This window comes from Nelumbo lutea, chromosome 7, assembly GCF_056320005.1.
Source record: "Nelumbo lutea isolate HS-2025 chromosome 7, American lotus-T2T, whole genome shotgun sequence".
NCBI lineage: Eukaryota > Viridiplantae > Streptophyta > Magnoliopsida > Proteales > Nelumbonaceae > Nelumbo > Nelumbo lutea.
The window spans coordinates 7,839,046-7,854,487 of record NC_142690.1 but is presented as its reverse complement, the minus strand read 5'-3'; the positions used below and the strand labels follow the sequence as shown (position 1 = coordinate 7,854,487).

General features: G+C 33.4%; 1 protein-coding gene across 2 annotated transcripts in view; it reads right to left on the bottom strand.

The window, feature by feature from the left end:
- The window catches only part of LOC148844907 (ARM repeat superfamily protein), a 107,143-nt gene extending 101,860 nt beyond the window's left edge, over nt 1-5,283 (bottom strand). The window contains exons 1-2 of one of the 2 annotated variants that reach the window (XM_088954448.1): nt 4,532-5,283; nt 2,528-3,071 (exon numbers count right to left, since the gene is read on the bottom strand). In XM_088954448.1, the coding sequence (XP_088810574.1) occupies nt 2,528-3,071; nt 4,532-5,074 (1,087 nt within the window). In that variant the 5' untranslated portion in view covers nt 5,075-5,283. The remainder of the gene's footprint in view (nt 1-2,527; nt 3,072-4,531) is intronic. The other variant, XM_088954449.1, reaches the window with a different exon arrangement.
- Between the last annotated feature and the right edge of the window lie 10,159 nt (nt 5,284-15,442).

Sequence of the window (15,442 nt, the reverse complement as noted above, 5' to 3'; positions counted from 1 at the left end):
CTTTATTCATCCCCCTTGTACTCCTAAAGCCCAATTAACCCACTTTTATCGGTTCGCCTACCAAGTCCCACTTAACCAAGTGAAATTTCTTTTCAACAACTCCATCCAATCAATAGAAAGTCTCTTTGAATTTTTCCAATGTGATTAGCCACTTATCTCAAAAATTTTAAATCCATATATTAATAAACATCCAAGCAAGAAAATGCACTTTTTATCAGGCTATTCCTACCACCACAAGACAGTTACCTGCACTTCTAGCCTACAAGTTCTTTTCAAATATTGCAACCAATGGTTGCGGTAGACTGATTTCAGATACAAAAATTCTCTAAAATTGATGCAGAGGCTAGAGAGATCTCCCACTACCTATTTATCTTAATTGATAATTAACAGGTAAATTACAAGTACACCTTAATGAGCTGGCAGCAATTAAACAAACAAGAAAACTGGCCCATGGGCCCAATAGTAAAACATATTAACAGCCAACTTACTACACATAAAACAAATACAATTCGAGGCCCAATAACAAATAAGAAAAAGGATATGTCAGCCTGTCAACACTCTCCCTCAAGTTGGAACTTGGAAGTAAACAACTAGCATTCCCAACTTGCTAAAAGTAGTCTGTAACTTCAGCTGAGGAACTGCCTTGGTGAAAACATCTACTAGCTGGATCTATATTCATATGAGAAAGACACTTCCCCAAACACCACCCTCTCTCTAATAAAGTGACAATCCACCTCAATATGCTTGGCATGATCATGTTGAACTGGATTATTAGCAATGTTAATTGCTGCCTTGTCTTTTTGAGAAAAGGTCAGTAAGAAGATTTGAACTTATGACCTCTTAGTTATGCGCCTTAACCTACTCCCATTAATCTATTATGATATTTGTGTTCATTTATACCTTTTTAATATACTACATATAAGACTTGAACCCTGGTCACTTGTATCAAAAATAAATAAATAAATAAGGAACTAACCATCTAGCCACAACTTAAATATGTATTATAAATTACAAAACATATTATTTATATATATATATATATATATATATATATATATATATATATTATCTGACTAGCGATCAAACCGTTTAGCCTGTGAGCCAGCAAGTATTCCGGTTCTGTGTCCAGTCCAGTCCAAGTATGCCCTTAATCAACATTCAGCAGAAGCAATTAAACAAAGAAGAAAATGGTCCATGGGCCCAATAATAAAACATATTAACAGCCAACTGACCACACATAAAACTAAAAACATATAAGCCCTAATAACAAAAAAGAAAAGGAAATGTCAGTCTGTAATAGTTCCCATATAGATAGGGGTGTCAATTGGACTGGATTTGGCCCAATCTGATCCAGTACAATGTGAGTCCATTATAAATGGACCAGGTCCAATCCAATCCAATGAATGTTTTGGACCAATTTGGACCGGTCCAATTCAATGTTTGGACTGTCTAATCTGTTCAAATTCATTTTGATTTAGATTGGTTTCAACCCAAACCCGGTCCATTGACACATATATTCTTATTTTATATCAATGGACCAGATATTGGCTTAATCCAACCCAATCCAATATAAATTTGTTACGAACGGACCAGGCCAATCCAATCTAATAAATATTTTGGACCGGATTGGTCCAATCCAATATGTCTTCTTGGTCCCACCAATCCGTCCAAATTGATTTTGGACTGGACGGGGTCCAATCCAAAACCGGTCCATTGACACCCTTACATGTAGAGACAGATGATGCCCTAGAGGCCTAACCCCAATTGACCAAAATTAAGTAAATGGAAACTTGGAAAGTTACCTACATGCTAACCAAAAGGAGAACATTGTTCCAACAAATCTGGTTAAACATCATCCACCCCAATCATCACTCAGTCCAATTCATCTTCAAACAAGACAGCACTCCAAAAGCCAAAAGGTTGAGCTGTAATTTTTATAATTTTTCTGTATTTTAATTATATTTTTATTATTTAATTTATGACATCACAAGTTGACCCATTTGACCCAGGTCATTGGGCTGCTGACCCACCACTACCACCCAGACACAAAAGTGGTTCAATTTCCAATTAAGTATATCATCTAGCCATACCATGGCATTTTCCTCTCACTATGGCATATTCTAGCAAGCTAACCTCTCAACTTGTCTCAAAGCTGGTCAACTGCTATATATTACCTAATTCTACTGCTGTTGTAATCTCTTAATTTAGGGTTAGCCTCCTGTCGTCATATGTTTAGAGTGTGCTTATTTCTCTACCCTCATTTTCTCATTAATTTGTTACATCATTCTAGATCAAATCAGGCAAGTACATGGCCACCAAAAAAAAGAAACTAAAAAACCAATAATAAGAGATAATATTTTGTGATTATTATACAAGAGAAGTCAAATAAACAGAAGAGCGATAAGTCATAAAAATACAAAACTGAATATGAAAACTTAATCCAGACAGGAAACAATTGATATTGTCAATGTTCAATTTCTAAAGAAAATGGTGATGAAGCTTTCTACAGGCACACCTAACAGCATACCTGCTAAAGAACCAAATACCAGAGGAAGATTTCCAATCAATATGCTCGGGTCTGCTGCATGAATTTTGGTTGAACCACTTTTTATCAAATTAGCTGCAGAAAGTATGGTGTCCATGGGGTTCTCACCAGAAGATACATATGATGCAAGTAACTTCAAGCAGTTCTCTACCTCTGGAGCAATGACTTCTGCTCTTGAAGATTTAAAAAAAGTTTCAATAATGTTAAAAACATGCCGGGTAAGTGGTGAGAACTGGCAAGTCAACAGCTTATATAGTTCTTTCAAGATTTTCATATTGACTTTGTCAGAAAGATAAGGCGCAATCAGTTTCAGTGCATTCAGCATATGGATGACCTCCAAATGCTCAGATTTTGACCACACTTCACTTTTGGATCCATCTAAGGTTCTTGCAACACTTAACTCAATTGCCAAAGGCATGTATTTTCTGAGCAAAGAGAGTACCATTTTGTTTGCCTTCTTGATGGCAATGGAACACTGAAGAGATTGAAAGACTTTCTCAATGCAAACTTGAGCACATCTGCGAACCTACAACACAAGATTAGAAAAACATAAAATGCTAACAACATAATATTTTGACAGTTCCATACTTCCATGATCAGTTGCCATAATATTTGCCCACCAAAAACCAAGGACAGGAAAAGGATATAAATAATAAACAATTTCCTTTGATGTTGTATTCAGACAGATGGTTTTGTTGCTTGAAAAAATAAACAATTTCCTTTGATTACTTCAATTGCACTTCCAAAAGTAAGAGTTTACATTTTCACCCAAAACAAACAATGTATTTCAACACCTTGTTTTGCTAGTACATTGACAATCCATTTGCAGTCCTTCTAATCCAGATGAAGGTGATATTGAGTTCCCTTGAATGAATGAATTTCTGTGTTGCTGATCAAAAAAAAAAAAACAATATCTCCCTGAAGGCGTGCCTGCACCCCTACTTCTTATGCAGCCGGTATTTACACTTTCAATGAATTTCCAAATACAGCCAATTTATTTTCATTAGTTAATGATTTTTTATAGGAAATATACATCATGTATATTAGTTGTTCATTTATGTCAAATAAGCAAGGATTAGAAAGAAAAATTAACATAGAAATGACCCATAAGAAGTCACAGTGTTAGAATTCAACTCATGCCTGACAAAGATACTTCATCCACTTAGGAGAGTCCATGCAGCACTGCTTCCAAGAAAAGGAAGTAGACCATCCAAATCCACCTCACCAAGATTTCCCAATCCATCAAAGACCAATAAGAAGTAGTTATTCACCTACAGGTGACAGGAAGAAACACCAACCATCTCCCTATATTTGTTGGCTTTTGTTCTCTAGGATACCTTTAGGCATGTTGATGTATCTTTGTGGCTCCTTTCTCGTGGGATCTCATGCTCTCATGCTTTCCAATTCCACCAAAATCATAAAAATACAAAACAGAAATATCCCAAATGGATTCAGTAACTGTAAATTAGAAACCAAGTCCTAAAACTGTGGTAAAAAAAATATATATATCAATAAAGAATTGCCCATCAAAGATAAAGTACATTTTCTGCTTCCCTATTTCTATGAGCTTTGATTAATATGGAAACTGAATACTTGTGTCACCTTTTCAGACCAATAACTTCAATTTCGTTAAACTAAATACTTGTATCGTCATCCTCAGAAATACAAGACTGTCAATCAAACTACCAAACAATTTGGGCATAAGTGATATTCTTAGCGCTTCCCAGTTAATTATCGCCGCTCTTCCAGCCATGACTGCTACTAATTAATTTGATTCGTCCAACTGACCAAAACAAATTTAACTTTGTAGAAGAAAAAAGGGTGTCTCAGTTTTGAGCTTTCAAAACTTTACTGACTAAAACTAATAGAATTTTACTTCAACATTTGGGATTTCATCCAATGCATTACAGCCAATTCCAATTTTCCACTAATTTACCGATATATGAATTCAGTAAAATTGATAAACCAAAGCACATGATTCCATACCTTGGGGCGTTTATCAACAGAGAACTTAATAATTGTCTCAAAAGGCAACTTCACTGCATCCCAGTCCTCCAGTTGACAGAAACCAATAAGAAACCCCAATGATTTGATGACAGACCGCACGGTTGCCGTCGATACAGTTTCTGGCGGTCTATTTAGTAGCTTAACAAGTACCGTCACGGCCTCACTTGCCTTCGACGGGGGCAGCGATTCCGACGGAACAAGCGGAATCAAAATGGAGAGTAACGAAGATAGAGCAGCAATAGCATCGGAGTCTAGAGTCTCAGAAGCATCGTTAATAGCTGTTATAACTGCAGCGAAATAGGCAGGTGGAGTAAAGGGGAGACCTTCGTCTTGGAGCATGGCTCTCATGGCGGCCGCAGAAGCGCAGAGATGACGGTGCTGAGGAGCTGAGGATTTACCATATCGTTCCATTAGTCTCTGACAGAGGTCTGTATTTCCGTCGATGGTACCGTCTGCAACTTCTAGCTCTTCTTCATCTTTGCCTTCCATGGCGTCTATGTCTTTTGCTGGTCTCTTTTTCATTGTTACTGAAGAGCTCAACACCTCAACTTCAACGTTTTTGGCGGCTGGGAAGCTTAGAGTTCGAAGTTCGAATTTGCTAATGGCTTCCGAGGGAAGGGAGGCAGGGAGAGGGAGCTGAGAAAAAGTATTTCAGTATTAAACTCTTCAATACCAATGTTATTGTCTATAGTGGCGGTAGGGCTGCCAACGGATCAAATCCAATCGGATACAGGTAAATCCAATTATGCAGATTTTTCATTATATTTAGGTTTCTAGCATATAGACGCAACTTTTTGCCCTAAATATAAATAAAAGATAATATTTTTATAAAATAATTAAAATAAGATAAATTTTAAACAGTATATGTCATTAGCTCCAATCAATTTTATATACATATGACATTTATTATAAATGAATAAAGTACATATTTGATTCATGTTATATTGGTGTGTTTCCGTGTAATACCCTTAAACTGAATACTTATGAAATCCGTGTTAGTTTAAAATATTTACAGCCATTTGATAGATTTGAGGATATTTATCTTGCAAAGTCTAACACTAATGTTCTACCAAGTGGGTTGGGATGGCTTGTTTCAACTACCAAGACATGAAGCACATGCAATGTGGGTTTGCTTGAAACTCTAAAACTATACCATTTTCTACTTGTGCCTTGGGCCTAGGAGATAGATGGGCAAAACTGGAAAGTTACACCTGACCCCTAAACTCGATTATAGTACTGCACTAAGTGTCGGATTGGGCTGCCTTTGATATGCCAATCAGTGAGATCCTTAGATGGGTCAAAACTTGGGTATATTGGGGCAGTCTAAGAATTCATCTGAGTAGGCAATCATAGTGATAGGATCAACCATTTTGTTAAACAAAGTGAATGATCGGGGAATGCACTCTCTTTGATGAAAACCTAAATTGCCGGTAGTTGATTTGAAATTTGTTGAAATTTGTTTTTGCAAAATATGTTTATATAAAGATATACATATATATTATGGTTTCACAAATTGTTTGTAAAATGTTTTAATTCTCGGGATCCATGTAAGTAGAGAGTGCAACACTGTACCTTGCAACCGAGGGAGAGGTCATTTATTGTCGGGTAGTGTTTGATCATTATAAACTAAGAGGTTAAGTGTAATACCATTTTTAGGGATAATAAACCTGATGGTCTAATGTCACATAAGTCCATAGTCCTTGGGCCTTCATAAGGCGACTGAACCTAGGGACCATTTAATCTAAATGTTGGGTCTAGTAAGATCAGGGGTTCATTGTCTTTAGTAGTGAATTTGGCCAAGCTTCTAATAGATGCTAGGCTGAATCCATATGGCTTTTGTGGAGATCAATGCTAGGGTCTCACACCATACAAAGAGAACCAAACTAGCCAGCATTCAATGGGAAAGTGAGCTATGTGATTAAATGGGCCTAAAGCCCATTTCAAATTGGGCTTAAGTGATTTAATTAAATGGGTGAATTCTGTTTTATAATCTGATTATGATTAACTAAAAGATAAGATAAGCCTTATCTCATTTAAGAGGCCAGATCCAAATAAAGATTAGGATAAAAAAACTATTTCCTAATTGGATTAGGAAGTTAATCCAAAGAAGGTTACAAATAAAAGGGCGAATTTTTCTTAAAGAGGTAATTCTTTCTACAATCATTTTCTCCCTCTGCTCTTGTTGCCATACCCAATTCAATCTCTACTTCCTAGAGTTATCGAGAACTGTTCTTAATATTATTTATTGGTATAAGAAACAATCTAAAGTCGTGCTCACATACTCCCTACTCAATTCTTGGTGAAGAATCTAGGTTTGGTGAAGAACCCCTTTGTTAATCCTACCTCAACATAAGTTGTGTCATCTTCAGTGAATGTGGGTTTTGGTGACTTCTTTGGGCATGAACACCTACATTGGGAGGTGCTTTTGCGTGGATTCTATATCAGGTATTCATCTCCCTCTTTTGGTTTCAAATCTGGTCCGATTTGTTTTAAGAACAAACCTTGAAAATATAGTTTTCTAAATTAAGAAATAGGATTCTTGAAAGGGAGAAAGAAAATTTTTTGAAATTTTGCCCAACCTCCCTGCAAGGTTCGGCCATCCATATGATGAATCTCCCTTCCCTTCAAATCGCCATTAGTGGCTTTTGTAGATCTGCAAGGATAACTTGGTTTTCCAAACCATGGTAAGCTGTGAAGGGGCAATACCGCCGTTAGTGGCTTTATCTCAGTCTAGCACATCTCGCTTTGTCTCAATCCAGTCTATTTGCATGAATACAGAGGTAGAGGAAGAGGAAGATGATGAACAATATCATTGCCCTTCCTTGATATTTTCATAAAAAGTTGCCCTATTTTTGTTATTTTATAAAAATATTATCTTTTATTGATATTAGGGCAAAAAATTACCTTTATCTACTAGAAACCCTTGTTTATATTCAAATTCGGATTCGAAACAAATTCGAACTACATTTGGATTTTTCTAAATATATATCATTCATCCATTGCTCATTAGTTTCGACTTGATTATCAAGCTTTGAATTTTTTACGTATATTCGACTCAAATAGCAAGTTATTTGAGTTTGGTTTAGCTTGAGTTTATTAAAAATAAATTAATATTCAAAAAATATTAAGAAATTTGAATAAATGTTATAAAAATATATATATATATATATATATATATATATATATATATAATGTATTATGAAGCTTGATTATAAATTTATTATTTTATGTATGTTATAATTAAAAATAATATTTTTATAAGCATAATTAGGCTCACAAATGACTCGAGTGGGATTAGTTGCATTTGATGGTCCATGTTAGGAGTGGATTTTTTTAGGGCTTTATTCGCTTTTTGATAAGTTACTTACCCGGGTAAATGTATTTACCTAGGTAAGTGTTTCCTAGGAAAGACTTACCCGAGTAATTGCATTTACCCATGTTCTTTTATTTCCCATAATGCTTATTTTAGCCATAAAAATCCAATATTAAAAGGGGCATTTTTGTCCCATTCAAGTGTTAGCAACTTTTACCCCAAGTGGGAAAATTATTTATCCACCTAGGAGATAGGTATCACTTAATAATCTTTCCTTGGTTTCCATATAAATCTAGAAAACGAACATGGGTTTCTTGGTCAATGGAATTCCCATTGACCAACTTTCCCCCAATCAAATTTGAGAACAAGAGCGCCCCCTAGGAGGTAGAGTAGTGAGAAATTAGAGGCTACTTACAATTGAGGGGTAACCCTTCCCCAAGCATCACAAAGTGACAAAGAAATAATAAAGTAGAAGCTTAAAAATAAAACAATAACAACAATGAGCCTTACATTGGGAACATCTCCCTTGTAAGGACCATGCCATGGTAGTTGATCTAAACTCAATTTCATGAGCCGCCCAAGCTTCTTCCATAGTGATAGATTTTGAACCAACATCTTTTCTAACTACGAAGTAAATTTTTCATCGCGATCTCTTGCCACCACACCTATGTAGGGGTGTCCATGAAAAATTGAAAAACCGAACCATAAAATGTGGTTAACCTAACAGGTCGGTTCGGTTTTGGTTCAGAATTTTTGAAAAACCGAAGGACCGGTTCAGTTTTCGGTTAACCTATAAAAAACTAACGGTTAATTGAACCGATCGGTATATATATTTATATGTATATTTTATAAATATTTTTAATACATGTCACATATTTTCTATGTATTTTATATAAATATATATTCATTATAAAAAATATATACTTATATTTTATTTATAATGATCTATTTTCAAATATATTATATATTTTTTAAATATTTAAAATATATTATATATCATTTATTATTTATAATATAATATTATACATATATTTATATAATATACATTACAAATATAAAAAATCGAAAAACCAAAGAATCGAACCTGTCAAAAACTAAAACTGGTGGACCGGTTAACCGGTGGTAGCGGTTTAGTTTCGGTTTGGCAAAATAAAAAAACCGGTACCACCAGTTCGGTTTACAAAAAAGGTCCATGGTTCGGTTAACCGAACTATGGACACCCCTACACCTATGGTACACATCATTTTTTTTCCTGGATGCATTGGATTTTATCTTCACTTCATTCCTATTAGGAAATTTCTATCAAACTTGAATGAATTTGTTTGAAGAGCATGGTTGAGGATCAACATCTAGGTAAATACTGAAAACTCCACAAAATTTGACCTAACTTTATTGATGATCATCAACGGAAGTATACTAGAATTACTGAAAAATCTTGTTATTTTTATTTTTCCAAATATGTCATTATAAGGTCATCATGCAAGCATTTCTAAGTATTCTCACTCTCATGAGGTCTACAAGTGATCAGATCCATCATTGACTAAAATTAATTAGCAATTTGACATTTAGTAAAGATATGATTAATATCATCATCATCACCACAAAAGGAACAAACCACATTTTTTGGTAGTACCCATAACTCTTAATCTTACCTTGCTCAAAGTTTGTCTCGAGGAGAAACATAAAATATTTTATCTTAAGGTGGACACTTTAATTTCTAAATTAGAGGATGTGTAGTCGTGTACTATTTCTTAAAGAATAATTTTCTTTTTTGAGTAGGGAATAGACTGGTCTTATCTTAAACTTGCATTTATGGTTAGCTCACCAAATCAGTTCATTCTCTATCATCTAGTGGGAAGATAATAGATTACTAAAGACTATTTCTAAAATTTTCTACTTCTTTTATCAGTGACTAAAGCATTTAATAAATTATTCCATCACATCTAAGGTATTTATTTTTAATGACTTGAACACAAAGGTTATTGAGTTGGTATCAACACCTAATTTTTGCTCAGTCTGCCGCCTGTACCCTCCAATTTACCCCAAACACTCAGTCAGACCCATCCCTTGAAACACCCAAAAAAACCCAAAAGCCAAATTTCACCCCATGAACCCTCAGATCAATCATTAAACCTTTCCGATACCTACCCAATGGACCTGATCAACCCTCACTTACACCTAAGCCATTAGATCAGATACAACCATCAGACTCAGGACCTCCCAAAACACCTACCCATGAAATTTCAACTCAAGATTCCTCCATTTACCCTTAATCATACCAAGATTCCACTTCAAGGTTCCAGATAGAACGAATTACAATTTTGCCCAATTCGGGCCTAGTTAGCTCAATCTAACCTTACCAATCACCTCAAACTGCCTGAACACCTTACCTTGCGAAATTTTACCAAAAACTATCTTTATTTGTCCCTTCATCACACAAAGATTCCATTTCGACCCCTAAGATTAACCAAATTCACCCATTTCCAAATCTGCCCAATCTAGGTCCAGTTAGGCCAATTTGACCTCAGCGATCAACTCAAATGGCCAAAAACCCCACTCTAAAAAATTTCAGCCAAAAATACCTTCATTAACCCTTCCATCCCAAAAATATTTCTTTTCGGCTAATCCCATAGGTCCGCGCACACAAACCCACCCCCTATCATCGGTTCCATCTCAACCCTTCATTTTCGATTCAAAAATCTCCACCCTCGAACCAAACCCCCCGGTCCAGTCTCCTAGACCGATCTTGACATGGGTTCGCGAAATTCCAAAATTACTCGTAAATTTGGTAAAGTCGCAAAAAACCCCCTGCATGCAATATAAAATGCCCAAAACACTCATTTACCCTAATCATCGGAGAAGTTTATGAGGGAGAGATTGTTCACTGTCTTCTCTGCTTGAACCAGCAACAGAGCAAGAATGATCCCTTTTCTCTTGCGATTTTGCCCCGCTTCCTCTCATCTTCTCCCTTTTTTCTCAGTTTTCCCCTCTTCCCCCATTTCCTCTTCTTTTTCATCGTCCATCAGACCTAACGGTATAGTGGCTACGAGGAAAAATCCCTTCCATCACTGAATCTTCTCTTCTTCCTTCTTCTAATTTCATTTTGTTTTGAAAATATGGTTATCATCATTGCTTCATCGACTTTCGATCCCTCGCACCTGTGGTGATCCATCCCATTTTTAATGTGAAGTAGAGAACATGCTTTTGTTTGAATAGAGCACATGTGTAGCGTCGATTTCAAATTCCCCAAACAACCTAAGTTTCTCTGAAATTCATAAATAGACCATTCTCCATCCCCACCGAGGTGTTCAGCTTCTTTGTTCTCCAACCACGTTTTGGGAGCAAGCAGGATTAGGTAATCTTTCCTTAACCAGTTCTCTCACTCTTTCATTTACTTATTCTGTCTTTTATGTATGCATGATCGAAGAATGAGAAAAGGAAAAACCCGATTCTCTATTAGTTTTAATTTTGTTTATCTATTCCTCAGTTAGTTTCTTTTTTTTTTTATACGTCTTTTTTGATGCTTCTTATTATTGTTTAAGTGATCCCTACATTTTAAATCTGCTTTTGTGTTATATAAGATTTAAATCTTAGTGTTAAGTTTGTACTTCAATTTCCATGTTAATTTCTTTTCTTTAAATTTTCTTTTATATATTTTATCAAATCTTTAGTGTTCCTTTGTCTTTGTTTTTCGCCATTTCCTTGTTGTGCATTTTACCTCTTATTCTTTGATGCATTTTATCAAACCACATTAGTATTTCTTGTCTTTGCATTTTTCCGTTTATTTTCTGTTACACTTCTTTAAACTGTATTGGTTTTACCCACTGTCGAATAACAAGTTTGATTGATTTCTCATGCGTTTGATCAAATAGTTTTTAATTCAGCGCTTCTTCATTGATATTTTAATTCTTACCGAACAACAGGCTTAGTTGGTTCCAATGCATTTGATCAAACATTAGTATGAGTGTTTTATTTTTTGGGTTATGTTGCATCTTATTTTCATTTTATTTTTTTATTTCCATTTTTATCTTCATACTATATGGTCTTCTTGGATTTGGTTAAAGGAATTGTTTATCGCTTATTCAATATGTGAAATAATCGTTAAGTTGTGTGCTCTCTATGGTGATGATCGATTGTGTTTCTCCTTAGGTTTTTTTTTTAATAATTTGTTTCAGGCCTTTACTTAATTCATGTTATCAGTTTTCCTTAGCCTGTGCATACTTGTTCTCAGCATTCCAAGTGGGCCCTACCTTTGGATTTGGGAGATGATGCCTAATCCCTTCCCTTTCCCATCCGAGACTTACCCAAACCGTTTTAGCTAGTACAACTCCATTTTCAACCAAAATGGCAAGTGAGCCGATTTTTTTTATGCTCACACTTGGGTTAAAACTTTCCATTCTAATATTGCAACACAAGTCACATTAATCCATCCCAATTTTTTTATACTTCATCTACTATTCATAGGGTTTACATATTAAGTTCCATTTAACCAAATTTATTAAATTCTTATAATTTTCCCCTAATTAAAAGAAATTGAAATACCTCATTAAAAATTATGAGCCCATACAAATTATTGATTTAAGAAATGTAACTATAATAAATAATGAAAGATAATTATTTTTCCCACTTAGATATTTTTATCAATTTTGTACATGGCCCTCTTCAAGGTCTCCTTATTAACCCTAGGCTCAATAATAAAAAATCTTCGATAGTTCTCTTTCTTTATTAATAAAAATCCCAAAGATCCTAGAAATGGTCATTTTCTATCTCCAATCAATTTTTTTAGAGTATTATTATTGATTTATTAAAATTTGCCTTTCCCCTCATGATTATAACAAGTTTTTTCATAAGTTATTTAATCTTAAGAGCGTTATTAATTGTAGCTTAAGCAAAAATTAGGCAATCATCTACAAATTAAAGAATTAGAATATTAGGTCTATATTTTGAGGCCTTAAAACTTAACTCTTCTTTAGGACTCTTTATTTGTTATTTACTGATTTAAATAAAACTTCACTACAAAGAATAAAAATATAGGGTGATAGAATATTTCATTTTCTAATTATTTTTGGGAGTTTGAAAACCTTTGAGGGGAAACTATTGATTAAAACTTGATAATAATATTTGATGAGGGTTTTGAAATTTTTAGTTTGAGAAACATCATCAAGCACAGTGTAGAAAATAAAACTAAGTTATATGAATAACAAATTTTAAGCCACTTATATTAAAGGCTTTATAAAAATAAGAACATTCATGCTAATCGCTATTAGGTTTTCAAGTTATTACACTCTAAAAAATATGTATTTTCCATTTATGTATGACTAAATGGAGTATTTTGTTAGTGATTTTCAATAGGTTTGTTTAAAATTATCTCACTATATGACATTCACTGAAATGAATGCTATGAAAGTCTAACATAATCGATTAAACAAGTCTCTACACCCAAATCCCTCTTTATTGTGCTCATTAAAGAAGGCTCAGACCTGATTTACAAGCCTTATTTATAAATTTTGGATTATTCTTTTGTTCAAGAAAATCAATATTATTGTTATCATTATCTTTTCTTATATGAGATTCACATGTTTCCTTTAAGATTCTTCTCATTATCACCAATGATGGACAATAATGGGGTTCTCTTAATAAGATAAAAGATTTTTAATTAATTTATTTAGATAAGGAATGAGAGGGAAGACTTTACTAATCACTAGCTGAGGAACTAGCTAGAAAAATATCACTCTCCTTGGACTAGATTTGAATGGACATTAAAATAGAGAAGAGGCATAATGCACATTTTTATTAATTTGATTTAATTTTAGAAAAGAGTATCTATTATCTATTATAGTTCAATTTTAAATAGATTAAAAGTGGTTGTATTAGATTCCACAAAAGGTGAGTTGGTACTTAGAATTAACTCTATGTCGATTTTAAGGAACTGTGAGAATTGTTTTGAAATTTAGTTTAATAAAAAAATCTTTGCATCTATTACCATTTTATCCTAAAATGGTAGAGGAAATAAGTTTACTCATTTTTGTTTTATTTATGACAATGTTATTTTATATTTTCCTTTTTATACATTATGTAAGAAAAAAATATAAGCAATTTAACTTTTGAATGCATTTTAAAAGAGATACATTATTAAAGATGTACCTTTGAATATATTTTTACTTACAAGATCCATTTTTTTTTCAATTTATATTTATGAGATGAATAAAAGAATTCAAGTTTATACTATCACTCTGAAAATTTAAGTGATAGACAATCGCAAAAAGCACTTAAAAATGAACAAAATAACTTAAGTTATCAAGTGAGTCATATCAAGAATGAAATGACATCTCTGTATTCAATATTATGTGTTTCGTTCTGTGGATATTTCATGATAGGCATTTATCAAAACTCTACTTTGTCATCGCCAAATCAACATTTAGCCCATTATGGTGATTGATATACATGGATACTCACAAAAGTTGGCATTGATTTATATGTACACGCTTATCATTGGGGGATCTTCATTTTAACGCTTTTCCCAATAGTTAGGCATTTATTCACCGTCTTACTGATGTAGCACCTAATGGCACCTAGTGGTGCCTACTTGTCATAAATGGTTGACATGTGCAAAATTGAAATTAAGAGGAAAATTTTTAAAATTCCTAGAATCCATCTCACAAAAAAAAAAAGAGATTAATCGTTGTTTTTTGATGGCATTCTTGAAATAACTTGAAAACTTAATGTCATATGTAAAATTAAAAAAGAGGCAATGATTACTTTTTAATGACATTCATATAATTAGTAAAAATTCAAGGTGACAAATAATGACACTCTTGTAATTACATTAAAACTCAATGTCATATGCAAAAATAAAAATAAAACAATAATTGATTTCAATGATACTCTTATAATTAGAAAACTCAAGATGACAAATAATAACACTCTTATAACTATTAAAAAAACTCAATGTGACAAATAATGACTCTTTAAACTAGTAAAAAACTGAAGATAATAAATAATAACACTTTTGTAACTATAAAAAACTTAAGGAAATAAATAATGATGACATTCTTGTAATTAGTAAATATTTATGGACACTCGCATGTACCATTAGTGCCAAAACAACAAAATATCTCACAAGATTTTATACAACCATCGCATGTCTGTACTCATTTTGCTTTTAATATATAGATATATATTTAACCACTAATTTAAATGAATTTTTTAAGTAGCTTAATTAATCATTCAACTTAATTCGATTCTTACTATTTCATAAGAAATCACTTTGGCACCCTAACTTATCAATATGACACGTGACTAATATATCTTAAGAGAGAAATTTTAGGAGTATTTTTAGGTAATTGGATTGGAAATAAATAAATATAGAATGATAACTTGACATAATAAGAGTGGTGTGGAACGAGAATGTGAATGCATTAAGAAAAGTGTAACATAGGGGTTTGAAGTAATGAGAAACTTTTTTTGACGTGGGACACATTGATTTATATATATGATACAGATGATAAGATGAATATTGGGCTTGAAAAGTAAAATATAATTTGTCTTGTTCATAAAAGATTGGAAAAATGAAGCTT